General features: G+C 42.3%; 1 protein-coding gene across 9 annotated transcripts in view; it reads right to left on the bottom strand.

Annotated features, from left to right (window-relative positions):
• PCCA (propionyl-CoA carboxylase subunit alpha) overlaps window positions 1–15,502 on the bottom strand; it is a 432,698-nt gene that overhangs the window by 301,044 nt on the left and 116,152 nt on the right. For all 9 annotated transcript variants that reach the window (XR_016212709.1, XR_016212708.1, XR_016212710.1 and 6 more), the window contains one exon: window positions 7,828–7,959. Coding sequence is in view for 6 of the 9 variants with exons in the window: in XM_070048637.2 (XP_069904738.1) it covers window positions 7,828–7,959 (132 nt within the window). In the remaining 3 variants the exon portion in view is untranslated. The remainder of the gene's footprint in view (window positions 1–7,827; window positions 7,960–15,502) is intronic.

Genomic DNA, 15,502 nt, shown 5'->3' on the forward strand with positions numbered 1-15,502 from the left:
TAGGGGCAGAGAGAGAGAGAGAGAAAGTCTTCCATCCACTGGTCTACTCTCCAAACGGCTGTAATGGCCAGAGCTGTGCTGATCCAAAGCCAGGCGCCAGGAGCTTCTTCCCAGTCTCCCATGTGGGTGCAGGGGCCAAGGACTCAGGCCATCTTCCACCACTTTCCCAGGCCATAAGCAGAGAGCTGGATCAGAAGCAGAACAGCCGGGACACAAACCAGCGCCCACATGGGATGCCAGCACTGCAGGCGGCTGCTTTGCCTGCTATGCCAAGCTCCAGCCCTGAGCTACCCCTTTCTGTTACAGTTGTGCTTCCGTTTGCACATAAAGGCACCTTCCTTATGCAGCCTCCCAGTCCTTCCTGCGCAGGTTGGTGCCTTTGCTGTGTGCTCACACTACATCCTATCCTTCCAGGGGACAGCCCCTGCTAACCGCTGGATCCCCAGAGCTTAGCAAACTGGCGTGATCAACCTGTTACTTGTTCAACAAATAAATAACTATCCATCAGTTTCTGTAAAAACCAGTCTGTTAAAGTAAGACACAATCTCAGGAATGCCAACAGAACTCATCTCCAGAGTGGCAGTTTTACAAGTAAACTAAATCCAAAGAGATGAGGTGGCCTGCCAGCATTCTCCGAGGTGACAGACAGCAAGGAAACATCACACCGTGGTCACAGGAAAGATCAATAACAAAAGATCATGTCAGGGACTTGAGAACCAGACAGGCTTCGGCTCTGTTTCAGTTAAGGTACACTAAATAAGGGACTGTTGATGTTGGGTAAAAAGCAAGCCCAAAAATTCACCCATCTCTGAATTCTTCAAGCTTTCACCACATCATGTGCCTTCATTTGAAACTTAGGTTTCAGAAAACATGTTCTTGTAAGAAATATAGAGAGTACTACCTTATTTGTAATTCTCAAGCAAACTATTTCATTAGGTAAAAAAATCAAACTTTACATGGCAGTAAGTTTTCAAATTGAATGACCACATATTTGTTATATAAAACAGCAACAGAAAAGAGATTATGACTTATAGATATTAAGCTTTAACAAAAAATACAATAAATATTAAGCTCTTCATGTACCAACTAAATTTTGCTTTTTATATAAAACCAACCTCTTAAATTAGAGGAGGCATGGCAGCGAAGCAGTTAAAAATGCTACTTGGGATGCCCTCATCCTGTATCACAGTGGCAGGCAGTCCGAGTCCTGGCTCCTCCCCACTTCTGATCCATCCTCCTGCTAATGTACCTACTGCTGAGGGCTCAAGTACTTGGGAGACCCAGATGGAACTCCTGGCTCGTGGCTTCAGCCTGGCCTCACACCTGCTTTGTAGGCACTTGAGGAGTGAACCACTAAATGCAAGATCTCTGTGTCTTCCCCAGTCTGTCACTCTTTCAAATAAAATAAATACTTTTTTTTAAATGTCTTTGAAGCAAAGCATCATTTTTTGTTCACAAATCCAACTTGGCAATATTTGAAGAAAAAAATCATTGATTGTGCTAACACTCTCAGCTTTGGAACATTCTTATGATAGTTCTCAGGGCAGGCCATTGGCATAGTGGTTAGGACAAACTGAGAACCCTGTGAACAGTGTTGAAATGCCTTGGGTTCGAGTCCCAGCTCCACTCAGGTTTCAGCTTCCTACTAATGCGCACCTTGGGAGGAAATTGGTGATGGCTCAAGTATTTAGATCCCTACCACCACCACCTATATGTGAGAACTGAATTGGTTGGGTTCCTGTCTTTGGCCTGTCCAAGCCCTGGCCATTGCAGTCAGTTGGGTGAAACCACAGAGGAAAGATCTCTCTCTCTCGATCTCTCTCTCTCTCTCTCTCTCTCTCTCTCTCTGTGTGTATCTTTCTCTCCTTCTGATGCTCTGCCTTTCAAATAAAGAAATAAATTTTTTTAATGCTGTTTTACTGTAAATTGGAGGGGTGGATGCTGCGGCAAAAACCAACTAAGCAGATCACACACACACCCCAAAAAGTTAACAAAAACCAAATGCCTTTTCAGCCAACCTAATTTATTTGCTAAAGCCCTGGAGAGCAAGGCAGCCAAGCTCAGCCATGAGAAGAGCCAAGGTGCTACAGTCAGAAGCCTTGGGCCCCAGTACTGTCTTTGTGACTGTAAGCAAGTTACTACGTACCTCTCTGGAACTTGGTTTTCTTCTCTATAAAAGACATAATAAGTTACCTCTCTCATAAAGCTAACAAGAAAATGAAATTAGTAAATGTGAAGCAGTACCTGGCCCACAGCAGGAACCTGATTAAGGCTGGCAACCTGTGATAAACCAGGCAGCCCACCAAGCTAAACCACTGAGTTAGTTCCTTCCTTGCTTGGTCTTAGTTGCTACATCCTAGGTCATTACTTGTCCTCTGAACCTCTATAACAGATGACTAATGCTGGCACTAAAATCTTATTTTAAAAAGGTACACTTCATCTTTTATAACGTGTTGATCAGATGATCCATCAATTCCCTGCTGGTGAGAGGATGGACAGGAGTATCTACAAGAAAGAGGCAAGCTCAAATCGGTCTCCCCAGGTGCTGACTCTCCACAGTGATGTTACTACCAGCACCGACTCCCCGGCCCATGATCCAGATTACACTTCTCCCTCACCCACTACCGCCTACCTCCAGCTCTCAGGGGTGTAGACTCTCTGGGTTAACGATCCTGCGCCTCACTCTACTGGAAGCTACTTAAGAGTTTATTTTCCTCAGCTGGTTTTAGAGCAGAATTATCGACTGTTTCTGCAAAAAACAATCATTGCTTCAAGACACTGTGGGTAAAGCCTGTATCAGTGTACCAAAATTTACTCCCAAACCATTCCCTACTCACATACCAAGTAAAACCAAAGTTTCAACCACCCTGGGCTCAAGAATGGCTCCCAGCTGACTAGGTTTTCCATTTAATGAAAAGTCAAGCACAAGACTGTTTTAATATACTTGAAACCTTTCAAAAGTGTAGTACACTTTTCTCTAATTGTAAGAATAGCATAGTAAACATAATAGAGCCTTAAAAAAAAGAGCCTTTAGGCATCATCAGGAAAATCAATTATTCTTGGCTTAGCAGGAAAAAATACACTCATGCTTAATATTGTACTTCCTAATTGCTAGGACACAGCTTATTTCCAGATTTTTTGGCTTTTTAAAAAATATTTTCCTCATACCACAAGCCTCATGAAGAAGGTAAGATTCACAGGAAGAAGAAAGGTATAAGAAGAACAAAATGAAACGTGGGGAAATGTAACTCCTTTTGAACCCAGTAGTGTTGACCCTCCATCCCATGCCCTCCATTGTTTCTGCCCTGCTTTCTTCCTCCAACCTGTGCCCTCACCTTCTGGCTGGCCAGACACCCTAAAAGACACATTACCTCTGAAAACGAAACCCTGGGAGAATGGGGAAACGCATTCTGCACTAAGGGGCGCTGTCAAAGACTTTGCCAAGCCTATACAAGAAGCTGAGAATCCTCTAGGAATATAGGATCTACGCTCCCCAGATTTGTGTCTATTTGTCCAGATGGCTACAAAGCACCTCAGAGAGAATCCTGAGTGGAAGGGGAGAACAGGAATACTCTGAAAACGACCTCAGTTCACACAGCAAATCACCTAAGTTTAGAAAAAATATAAATCTCCACAATGTCTTCTGAAGGCTACCAGCAAAATCATTCCTGTGAAAAGAAGCAATGGCCATCCGTGCTGCTGACAGACAGGAGACGCCCCCTGGAGACATCCCGGCTGGCTCGTCACCACCCCAGGCAGCGCTGCGGAGTCGGCCTTGAAACAGAGCGGAACTCGGCTCCCTCCGCACACTAACCGACTCTGTTAAGGCAGGAACAGGAAATTTTATCAACTCCCTGTTAGGAAAAGTCCAGATTATCAGATTTTTCAACTCTCTATTATACTTTCTGAAAGAGTTTGAAAACAAAAGCACAATAAGATCCAGTATAAGCTGAAGGATCTACAGAAAATCTAGATGTCCCAGTCCAGAAATTAAACATCCATCTTTTAATAAAGACATCTGCAGATATTATAAACAGAAATGGCAATGGAGAAACTGTTCTGTATTATCAAGAGAATTCAGGAAAATAAACCAGAGTAGGCAAAGCTCTAACAGTGACAGGACCAATTTCCCCTTTTACCTCTAACTCCAAAGAATTCTCACTAATTATTAGTAGAGAAACGTGTGAATGTTTACTGATGCAGTGATGCAGTATTAACCTGAAGTCCTGCTGTTGTTACACAAGCACTCCCTCAGCGTCAACAAACAACTCAACTGAGAGGTGTCAATAAGACCCCTCACGTTTCCCATGTCCCAGGCCACAGCTGTCACTCAAGGGCCTTTAACCAAGGAGCAGTCTCTCCACTGTACCCATTAACTTCAAAAGGGAAGTTTTACTCTGCAAAAATCATTGCCAGATCAAGTGTTCTCCTACTGGCCTTTCTGTGGAAACCAAGGACTCCACTATTCATCATCAAGATAGAATCCATTTAGACTGTCACTCATCAGGACCTGCGACTAACTTCAGCCCAAACAGGAGCTCTCAGAAAGACCAGATTCCCTGTTAGAGAAAAATAATTATACTGACCAAAGTGTTTGGGCTGAGCAGATCAAGGTTCACAAATCCCTACCTAAACCCACACAAACCTCTGAAACAAGAAGGTAAAGAAAGGCTTTAGCTCAACAACTGACAAAAGTCATGATAAAGGGAAAAGTCGTCATACTCTGCTCAGAGCCTTGCACGGCTGTAGCTGGGAGTGAGTCAGGTTGTATTTTCATCAAAGGCTCAAACTAGAAGAAAATCTGTCAAGTTCATTTGGGTGAAGGAGATTTTATTTCCTTGTGGCTAGGACTAAGACCCTCAGGTTTAAAAAAAAAAAAAAAAAAAAAAAAATTCGGGGCTGGAGCTGTGGCACAGCAGGTTAACGCCCTGGCCTGAAGCACCAGCATCCCATATGGGCGCCGGTTCTAGTCCTGGCTGCTCCTCTTCCCATCCAGCTCTCTGATATGGCCTGGGATAGCAGTAGAAGATGGCAGCAACGCCCAGAGATGCACCAATCCGAAGCCAGGAGCTTCTTCCGGGTCTCCCACACAGCTGCAGGGGTTCAATACACTTTAAAAATTTTAAAAAAATTTTAAAATGGGGCCGACGCTGTGGCACAGCAGGTTAACACCCTGGCCTGAAGCACCAGCATCCCATATGGGTTCTAGTTCCAATTCCAGCTGCTCCACTTCCTATCCAGCTCTCTGCTATGGCCTGGGAAAGCAGTAGAGGATGGCCCAAGTCCTTGGGCCCCTGAACCCACGTGCGAGACCAGGAAGAAGCTCCTGGCCTCGGATCGGCGCAGCTCCAGCCGTTGCAGCCAATTGGGGAGTGAATCAATCAATCAATCTCTCTCTCTCTTTCTCTCTCTCTCTCTCTCTCCACCTCTCCTCTCTCTGTCTTTCAAGTAAATAAATAAATTAAAAAAAAAAAAAAACCTAAGGAACAAACAAGCAAAAAAAAAAAACACAAAAACTTGTGATGTGCAGAAATGAACATTTCAAGAAGGAAACAGTGGCTAAGAAACTCAACTGCTTCTAAAAGACTGAGGCAAGACAGGAATAAAAATGATATCTTGGATTTAGTAAAAGGGAGAGGTTGTTGGCTGCCTTTACAAGAGAAGTTCAGCAGAAAAGAGCAAAGAATTTAGCCTTAAAGATTAAGTGAAAGGTGTGGACACAAAAATAAGTAAGGACAATTCTTCCAACGCTTGACTATGAAAGGCAAGAGAAAGAAGGTGATAGCTATGAAGTGAAGAGAGGTAAATAGGGCCAGCACTGTGGTACAGCAGGTTAAAGCCCTGGCCTACAGTGCCAGCATCCCATATGGATTCCATTTAGAGTCCCAGCTGCTCCACTTCCAATCCAGCTCCCTGCTAATGCTCCTGGGAAAGCAGCAGGGGATGGCCCGACTCCTTGGGCCCCTGAGACCACACAGGAGACCTGGAAGAAGCTCCTGGATTTGGATCTGCTCAGCTCTGGCCAACTGGGGAGTGAACCAGCAGATGGAAGACCTCTCTCTCTCTCTCTTTCTCCCTCTCCCTTTTTCTCTTCCTCTCTCTCTCCCTCTCCCTTTCTCCGTCTATGTGTGTATATGTAACTCAAACAAATTTAAAAAAGAGAGAGAGGTTATTACAAATGGAGGAATACTAAACTGTGAAATCCAGAATGTGAGAGAGTGTGTCTATCTTGTTTACCATCACATTGCTCCCTCTCAACCACATAATGAATATGTTTATTGATTGAGCATTTTTAACAGCACTAAAGGAAGAGAAGAATTTTAAGCTACACAAGAAGAGAAAAGATAATGAGCAAAACCCATAGCCCCTGAGGTTTAAAAGGATACCTCTAGAGTAAATGAGGGGCAGTGGCTCTACCTACAACACCTCTCCTTGTGACAAAGGAAAAGAAACAGGAACTATCAACAGACAACGGCGAATTCAGCTCACTCTCAGTGCGCACTGGGGACTGGTCCCGGAATCCCCAACAGAAATAAAACCCGAGGATGACCCTGTCCCTCGTTCAAATCAGGTGTTTGCATATAACCCATACACATCCTCCAGACACCTGACACCATCTCCAGCTTACAATACCTCATAAATGTAAACACTCAAAAACAGCCATTGCACAATACTGTTTAGGGGATCATGACAAGGAAAACAACACGTACATGTTCAGAACAGATGGAATTTTTTCCTGAATATTTTCAATCCACAGTTGGTTCAGCTGGCACCTGTGGAACCCCAGGATGTGGAGGGCAAACTGTGTAGGTAAGCTGGGGCCAGAAGCTGACAACATTTACCGAGCAAGCCCACGCCTTCTGGCCATCTTGCAGTGCATGAAACAACCCCACATAATGAAAAACTGTCCAGCACGAAATGCCAAAAGTCCTCAAGCACTGAGATGAAGAGTTCTTGAGAACAACTTAAATCACAAGACAGAAATTCTACACAGGTACTCTAACAGTAAAAAGTAAGTCATTTTCCCTAGGGATTAAAAAGTGATACACTCCAATTTCTACATTTATTCCTCAGATGCCTTCAGCTAAACAAGCTACTTGTGAATGTCTGCGATCACGACTTGTTGCTAGCTACACCACTCTCAACAGAAACACAACTGCAATGTACATTTTACGCATATGGAGAGGGGACCATGGAAAAGATACACAGAAAACATCACAGTTCAAACACTACTCTAAACATAAACCAGCATTAAATGAAATTCAGAGATCTGACAAAACACTTTTTTTTTAAAGATTTTATTTATTTGAAAGAGTTACAGAGAGAGAGACAGACAGAGAGCGAGAGAGAGGTCTTCCATCTGCTGGTTCATTCCCCAGACGGCCACAACAGCCGGAGCTGCGCCGTTCCGAAGCCAGGAGCTTCCTCCAGGTCTCCCACATGGGTGCAGGAGCCCAGCGATCCGAGCCATCCTCTACTGCTTCCCCAGGCCACAGCAGAGAGCTGTATCAGAAGAAGAGCAGCTGGGACTGGAACCGGTGCCCATATGGGATGCTGGCACTTCAGGCCAGGGCTTTAACCTGCTGCACCACAGCGCCAGCCCCTGACAAAATATCTTTAAATCACCAAGTTTTTTTCCTTTGAACATGTAATTCAAGATTGCCATACACCATTTAAAATTATCTGAGTTCAGACAGCACTGGTTTTTTCAAATCTACATTTCACCCAAAAAAAAAAAAAAGGCAATAAATTAAATCTCATGTTTCCAAATAAAATGTTTGACTTTAAAATATGTATTACAAAGATGAGAGTTAAATAGTTTCTCACCTTAACTACCCCATCGAAGCCAGGGATGGTGTTGACGTTTGCCTTCTTAGCTAACAATTTGCTTTCAATCTTGTCACCCATAGCTTGAATAGCATGCGTGTCAGGCCCAATGAAAATGACATCTTCTGCTGCCTGTGGAGAAAAACAAGTTGAAATTTCTAACAAAAACATTACAGAGAATAATAGGGAGTAACAATTTCATAAAAACAAAACCCCACAGATTTGTTAATTTTATAGCAACATAACTTAAAAACATTTGAGTCAACACGTTAAAATGCAAGTAGGTAATACTGTATTGTACATAGCACATACACACATACATATATATCTGAGAGTAATAACGCATGACTGCTTGGTATTAACAGTATTCTCTGGAAAAGTAATTTCTGTGATGTTACACTGATACACATCATCTCCTGCCACCCAACCAAAACAGGAAGTTCACCTTTAAAACACCTCCTAAGTCTCTATATCGGCAACACCCTGCGGGTTGTTGCCTAATACAACCCAGATATCCAGATTTGTTGAATTCCAACTCAATGCCAGGCTTTCAGCAAAACACAGAGGATAACGTGGACAAATCACAGGATATCAACAAATTCAAGGAAACATGAACAGGTCACAGATACCTCAGAGAAAGAGACAAAGTACAGAATGTTTACAACCTTGTGATGGCAAAAGATCAGTGGGAACCTAATCAATTAGAGGTATATTTTCAATTAAAAAAAAATGCTCTCAACTAAACAGCTTTAGTTCACTGACAATGGGTCTACCTGTCTGCGTATATATTGTCATAATAAACACAATGCTAACAGGTACACAGTAAGTACAGAAGACAGAACAAAATACGATGTAAAATATGATGCAGGGCATGGTCTAGAAAAGTGAAGGAGAGATTACAAAGCATGGTGCTCTGACACTCAGAGATATTTGGGGAGTGAAATAGCAGATGAGAGCTTTCTTTTTCTCTCTGCTTCTCAAATACATAAAAATTATTTTAAATAAATACTTCTAGAAGAACTTAAGTTAAATATAAAAAAGGAAAAATGTCCCTGTATACTGGGCATCATCAGAGAAAGGTGCCTAAAGGTTGATCCTCCTAGGACCTTCAGTCAGTGTCAGTATAAATGATAAACTGTGTGATCTGTGTATCATTTTTATATCACCTAATATACCTCTTGGCATTGCTGCCTGCAACAAATCACAACTTGGGAAAGGAGCCTCATTTTCTTGAAGACCTGAGCAGCATGTAGTTTTGATCATTCTCCCAGCCCTATGGTCCAAGAAGATTAAACCTACCCAGAGCAGGAAACAAGTAGAACAAGGAACCAACACAAGACAATGTAACACATGAAGAGGTAACACGCTCAGCTGAGATGCCTGTGCCGCAGTTAGTACCCAGGTCCAAAAGACAAATATAGAGGCAGTACGACAACAACAGCCTGAGATATGCATTTTTAAAGACAGCAGACATGGGAAGGAATGAAAAGTGGTAGACAAAAATATTCAGAGAAAATATATACAAAAGCCAATACCTTTAAACTCACAATTACTTGCCCTACTGCCCAAAAGCAAGTCAGAAGAAAAGGGAATTTTTTTAGTTGCTAAGTCTGAAGTCTCCATTTCTTTGGGTAAGAATGGGGATGACAGCTGTTTTACCAGTTTGCTAGAAGGATTAAATAAAACAACGTAGGGAACGAAAAATACTTTCCATCCATCCTTCTATGTCTATGGCTGGGATACCTATCACAATAAAAGGAAAGCATGTAACTTCCGATGTTTGCTTTTTTTGTATCACGCAAACCTTCATTAAAAAAAAAATGAAGACCCAAAGAAACAAGTAAACTTGAGCATTTTTTAATACAGATTTGATGAAGAGTGGTCAGTCATATGGAAATGACAAGACAAAGGTTAAGAGTAACTGAGTGCAGGAAATAGGAGGAAACTCAAGCAAGCCTATTTGTTTGGATGTCTGTGTCCCTTTATCTTTAGAGACAAGAACGCTCCTTTCCTCCAGGTACAGGGGTAACCCTCTAACAAAATGGTCTTTTAACCAGTTTCAGGGGAAAGTCACAAAATCCTTGCTAGGTGTGATGACCTACGCTAAGGGAGAAGGGCAGGAGAAGCTAAGAGACCTTCCTGCCTCAGCTGATTTCCCAAATTCCTTCAGCTTGAAATACTCAATATACCAAGCTGGCATATTGCGGGGCAGCAGGTCCTGAATGCCATCGAGAACTGTGTAAAGACTGAACTGAGAGCCACGATTCTAAGTTTTTCTCCGCTGGCCATAAGTCCTGAGAAAAAGAGGAGACTAGAATAAGACGACACCCAGGTCCACAATACTCCAAAGAGTAGCAGAGAAACCCAAACGCCTGTAACTGTAAGCGCTACAAATGGCAGGATGCTCGATAAGAAACTTCTTCAGCCATAGAGGTACTCCGAAGGTGTATTTCATCCAATGTTTGTGCCTAGTTTTAAAAGGACCTTATTTTCATGAAGAAAAAAACCTTATGCAAAACTCTAGCTGTGTAAAACCCATGAAAAGTGGAAGTGTTCCACAACTTCACATTTCAGAGTACTTCAAAAAGGTAACAGAAAAATGGAATTAGAAGATGACTTCATTTTGGTACCCAAAGAAATTGAAATGAATACACAGTTCTTCCGTAATACACGTTTTTCATGAACTTTCTGAAGACCTCCCTCATAAAAAAAAGCTCCCTTTTAACTTCATTTTCCACAAATTTTTATACGACCTCAGCACTTGGTCTCCACACTAATCATCTTGAACTTGAACCAGAGCGACAGTCACATTCATTTCTCTTTATCCCAAACATGGAAGCCCCTAAACACAAAGTAAAGGCAAAGGAAACAATCATGCCTCAGCTATCACGTGTCTTTCCATATTCTAATTTCACTGCTAAGATGGAAGAATTTCATAATAAATACTGTTTTAAAACCATTATGGTAGGCAGTTGTAATCAACTAATCGGAATGCCCACACAAAAGAGATAACGTAATTAAGAACATCCAAAATACATTATCATTATACAGTAAAACTTCTCATTAACAAAAGCCCACCAATCTGAACCACTGATTAACCAGATTTTCCTCATGCATTCTAATTTGAGGGAAATAACCTCGAAATGCAAAAATTGTCAAGAAAAACAGTTCATGTTAGGTATTTAGTGACTATTCTTTGTCCCATCCAACAGAAGAAAAATAACCAGCGGATTGCTGATAACATGTTACAGCTATTCCCATGCACTAACTTCTGCCTTTTCAACACGTTCTGCGTGTATTCTCTAGGTTGGCCTTTAAACGTAATCAAAGTCAAGTCAGAAAGCAGGACCCTGGACTCCTAACTCCCACAGTTCTGTGAGGTCAGGCTTGGAGAGTATAGTAACGTCAAAGTGATGGAGCATGTTCCAAAATTCCTGAGATCTGGACCACAGTCAGCTGGATGATCTAGAAATTAGGACACATTTTATCTGCCTTTTGATACTCTTCTGTTAGCCCTGTACCTTTTGTTATCAACCACAGCAATAAAGGTTAATTCAAAAGAGATAGTTTTTAAGCTCCTTTTAAATTTACCATGAATGATCACTGTTATGCCAAATACAATATAGTCATAAAATAAAACAGGCAATTTTAACATTATTAGAAAATAACAGTGATTCACAGGAAAAACTAAGAAAAGCTGAAATCACAGCTCTAAGAATACATTCACTTCCTAAATTCTGTGATTTTTACAGTTATGGTCAAATTTTGACCTAAGACTGGGCGTGAGGCTGAGTAGTATGTTAGGGTAATAATAAAATTTAACTTCTAACAGGCTTTATGCTGGGCATGAAAGACAGAAATAATCATGATCTGTAAAAATTATATTTCATTCTTAGAAATATCACAAGTTAGAAAACTGCTCTAGTGTGATAACAGATGTTTTTAAACTTTTAATTTTTCATTTTATTTGAAAGAAAGTGAAAGAGGCAGAGAGAGAATGATAAAGATATTCTTGGGGCTGGCGCTGTGGCATAGCAGGGAAAGCCACTGTCTACAGTGCCAGCATCCCATATGGGTGCCAGTTCAAGTTTCGGCTATTCCACTTACGATCCAGCTCTCTGCTGTGGCCTGGGAAAGTAATAGAAAATGGCCCAAGTCCTTGGGCCCCTGCACCCACGTGGGAAACCCAGAAGAAGCTCCTGGCTCCTGGCTTCAGATTGGCACAGCTCTCACTGTTGTGGCCAATTGGGGAGCGAACCAGCAAATGGAAGACCCCCGCCCCCCCGACTCCGTCTCTCCTTTTCTCTGTATAACTCTGACTTTCAAATAAATAAATAAATCTTAAAAAAAAAAAAAAAAAAAAAAAGAGGCCAGTGCCGCGACTCACTGGGCTAGTCTTCCGCCTGCGGCGCTGGTACCCCGGGTTCTAGTCCCGGTTGGAGCACCGGATTCTGTCCCGGTAGCTCCTCTTCCAGTCCAGCTCTCTGCTGTGGCCTGGGAGGGCAGTGGAGGATGGCCCAAGTGCTTGGGCCCTGCACCCGCATGGGAGACTGGGGGAAGGCGCCTGGCTTCGGATCGGCGCAGCGTGCCAGCCATAGCAGCCATTTGGTGGGTGGACCAACAGAAGACCTTTCTCTCTGCCTCTCTCTCTCTCTCACTGTTTAACTCTGCCTGTCAAAAAAAAAAAAAAAAAAAAAAGATATTCTCACTGATTCACTTCCCAAATGCCCACCAAAGCCAGGAGTCCAGAATTCAATCTAGGTCTCCAAAATGGGAAGCAGGGACCCAAGTCCTTGAGCCATCATCTGCCTCCCAGGGTGCCCTTTCAGGAAGCAGAGTAGCTGGTACTTGAGCCAGGCACTCTGGCATGGGATGCAGGAATCCCAAGTGGAGACTTGGATGCTGTGCCAAGTGCTCAATCCTGAATTTAGATTTTTCAGTGAATACACATTAAGCTCACCAAGAATTGCTATCTGTATAATTATAAAATCAAGGTCATAAAATAAAGATGGGCATTGAAAAACTGCTGATCTGGGACCAAAGGATTCAGGTTCTGATTTATACTGCTACCCTCTGCTAATAAGAAAAAAACAAAAACAGACAGAAAGGGCTAGTCACTTCGGGACTGGTACAGGGAAGTTCAAGTTTGCACATGATATAAACAGTCAGCAAGAAAGTTTCTGAAAATTAATATAGCTTTATCAAAACTCAGTGCGGATGGGAAGGGATACTCAGTAATTGTTGCAACGTGAAGAACAATGCGGTGAGTACACTGACTCGTGTTGTGAAGGCGTCAGAACACACCTTTTCCTGCCGTCTGTTCAGGTACTGGACTTCTTGGCTACGTGTCACGGGCTTCTAAATACACAGCTTCTTACAAAGCAATCTAGAGGAAAACTAATTTCACACAAAAACTATTTAAAACAGAATTATCAAGGTAAAATACAACATAATATTTTTATAAGAAACAAAAGGGGCCGGCGCCGCAGCTCAATAGGCTAATCCTCCACCTAGCGGCACCGGCACAGTCCCGGTCAGGGCGCCGGATTCTGTCCCGGTTGCCCCTCTTCCAGGCCAGCTCTCTGCTGTGGCCAGGGAGTGCAGTGGAGGATGGCCCAAGTGCTTGGGCCCTGCACCCCATGGGAGATCAGGAGAAGCACCTGGCTCCTGCCTTCGGATCAGCGCGGTGTGCCGGCCACAGCGCGACAGCCGCAGCGGCCATTGGAGGGTGAACCAACGGCAAAAAGGAAGACCTTTCTGTCTCTCTCTCTCACTATCCACTCTCAAAAAACAAAACAAAACAAAACAAAACAAAATAAAAAAACACAAAAGGACCACAACAAAATCCATGCAGGAAAAAAACGCAAGAGAAAGACATGCCAACATAATAGATCAAAACTACTTTCTATTATTTAAAAGGAAGCTAAGACATTTTCTAATTATACAAAAACAAAGTCAAATAAACCACAACTAGAAAAGCTCAGAAATGAGTGCCAGAACTCAGAATACGATTAGAAGTGAAAAAGAAAGTCAGTTCAGAAACGAAGACTAAACTACAAGTAACAAAAGTGAATTTTCAGACAGGTAATGCCTTAAAGAGAAAGTGAAAAGGAAAATATTTTTTAAATGTCAAGAAATGAATTTTCTAAGATGCAAAAGAAAATGACAAGGGTCCAGCATTGTGGTGTAGAGGTAAGCCGCTGCCTGCAACTGTTGTGACCATTTGAGAAGTGAACCAGTAAATAGAAGATCTCAATCAATCTGTGTGTGTGTGTGTGTGTGTGTGTGTCCCTCCCTGTCTGTAACTTTGCCTTTCAAATAATTAAATCTTTAAGAAAAAGAAGTAAACAAATGTTTATTTTAAAAAAGAAAATGACAAACACTGAAGATACATAAAAACCATCCAGCATATGGATAATAGGAGTCCTTAAAGAAAAGCAAAGAGAAGAAAAGGAAAGCCAAAAGCTGTTACTTAAGAAAAGTTTCTTGAGGGGCTGGCATTGTGGCATAGTGGGTTAAGCCTGCAATGCCAGCATCCCATGTGGGTAACGGTTAGAGACCCAGATGCTCCACTTCTGATCCAGCTCCCTACTAATGCACCTGGGAAAGTAGCAATGGCCCAGACTGCAATCATATGGGAGAGCCGGAGAAAGCTCCTGGCTCTTGGCTTCGCCCTGGCCCAGCTCTGGCCATTGCAGCCATTTAGGGAGTGAATCAGTGGACAGAAGACTGCTCTCTCCGTCTCTCCCCTTCTCTTTCTCTCTGTTCTCTAACTCTGCCTTTCAAAATAAATCTTTTTAAATTAAAAAAAGGGAAAAAACTTTCTTAAAACAAAAAATAAACACTAAAAAAGTACACTAAAGTATACCTGTAGAATTCAATTCAGAATGACCATCACCAAGAAACATTTTATCACTATTATTTAATAAAAAGAAAAGGGACAAAACAAGATGTGACTTATTCAGAAAAGAAATTTAAATTATCATCAGACTTTGATAGCAACCATTCATGCCAATGTCTGGACCTCCATAACAATTATAAGATCCTTTCCTCTACACTACTTCATTAATTGCACATTTATTTGCTGCAGTTTTCTATAACTATTTTTTTAAAGATTTTGTTTAAGGCAGAGTTTTATATATATATATAGAGAGAGAGAGACAGAGAGATCTTCTATCCACTGGTTCACTCCCCCAAATGGCCACAACAGTTGGCCAGGTCTGGGCCAGGCTGAAGCAGGGACCAGAGCTACATCTGAGTCTTCCACACTGGGGCAGGGGCCCAAGTGCTTGGGCTATTCTCTGCTGCTTTCCCAGGTGCATTAGCAGGGAACTGCAAAGTGGAGCAGCTGGGATTTGAAGCCTTGCCTATAAAGCATGTTGCCACTGCAGGCAGACCCTATAGCTATCTTTTTACAATAACAGTTGTCTAAACAGTTTCAGAGTAGCCATGAACTTACAGGAGTGAAAGCAACACCTGGACTAGGAACAAGTGCAGCAGCACCCACAGCCAGAGAGGTGTTTCTGAGGCCAGCATACCATCCTCTGCAAGGGACCTATGGCTTTAAAAACAGCACAGCCCTTGTCTATCCTCCTGAGGAACAGTGTACTTTCTACTTGCCACTTGTCAAATTCTTTATTTAATGGAGGGTTAAGCTTGTGATTATAAAGTAAAT

Source organism: Oryctolagus cuniculus, chromosome 9 (genome assembly GCF_051225735.1).
Source record: "Oryctolagus cuniculus isolate XC-2025 breed Fujian yellow rabbit chromosome 9, ASM5122573v1, whole genome shotgun sequence".
NCBI classification, from domain to species: domain Eukaryota; kingdom Metazoa; phylum Chordata; class Mammalia; order Lagomorpha; family Leporidae; genus Oryctolagus; species Oryctolagus cuniculus.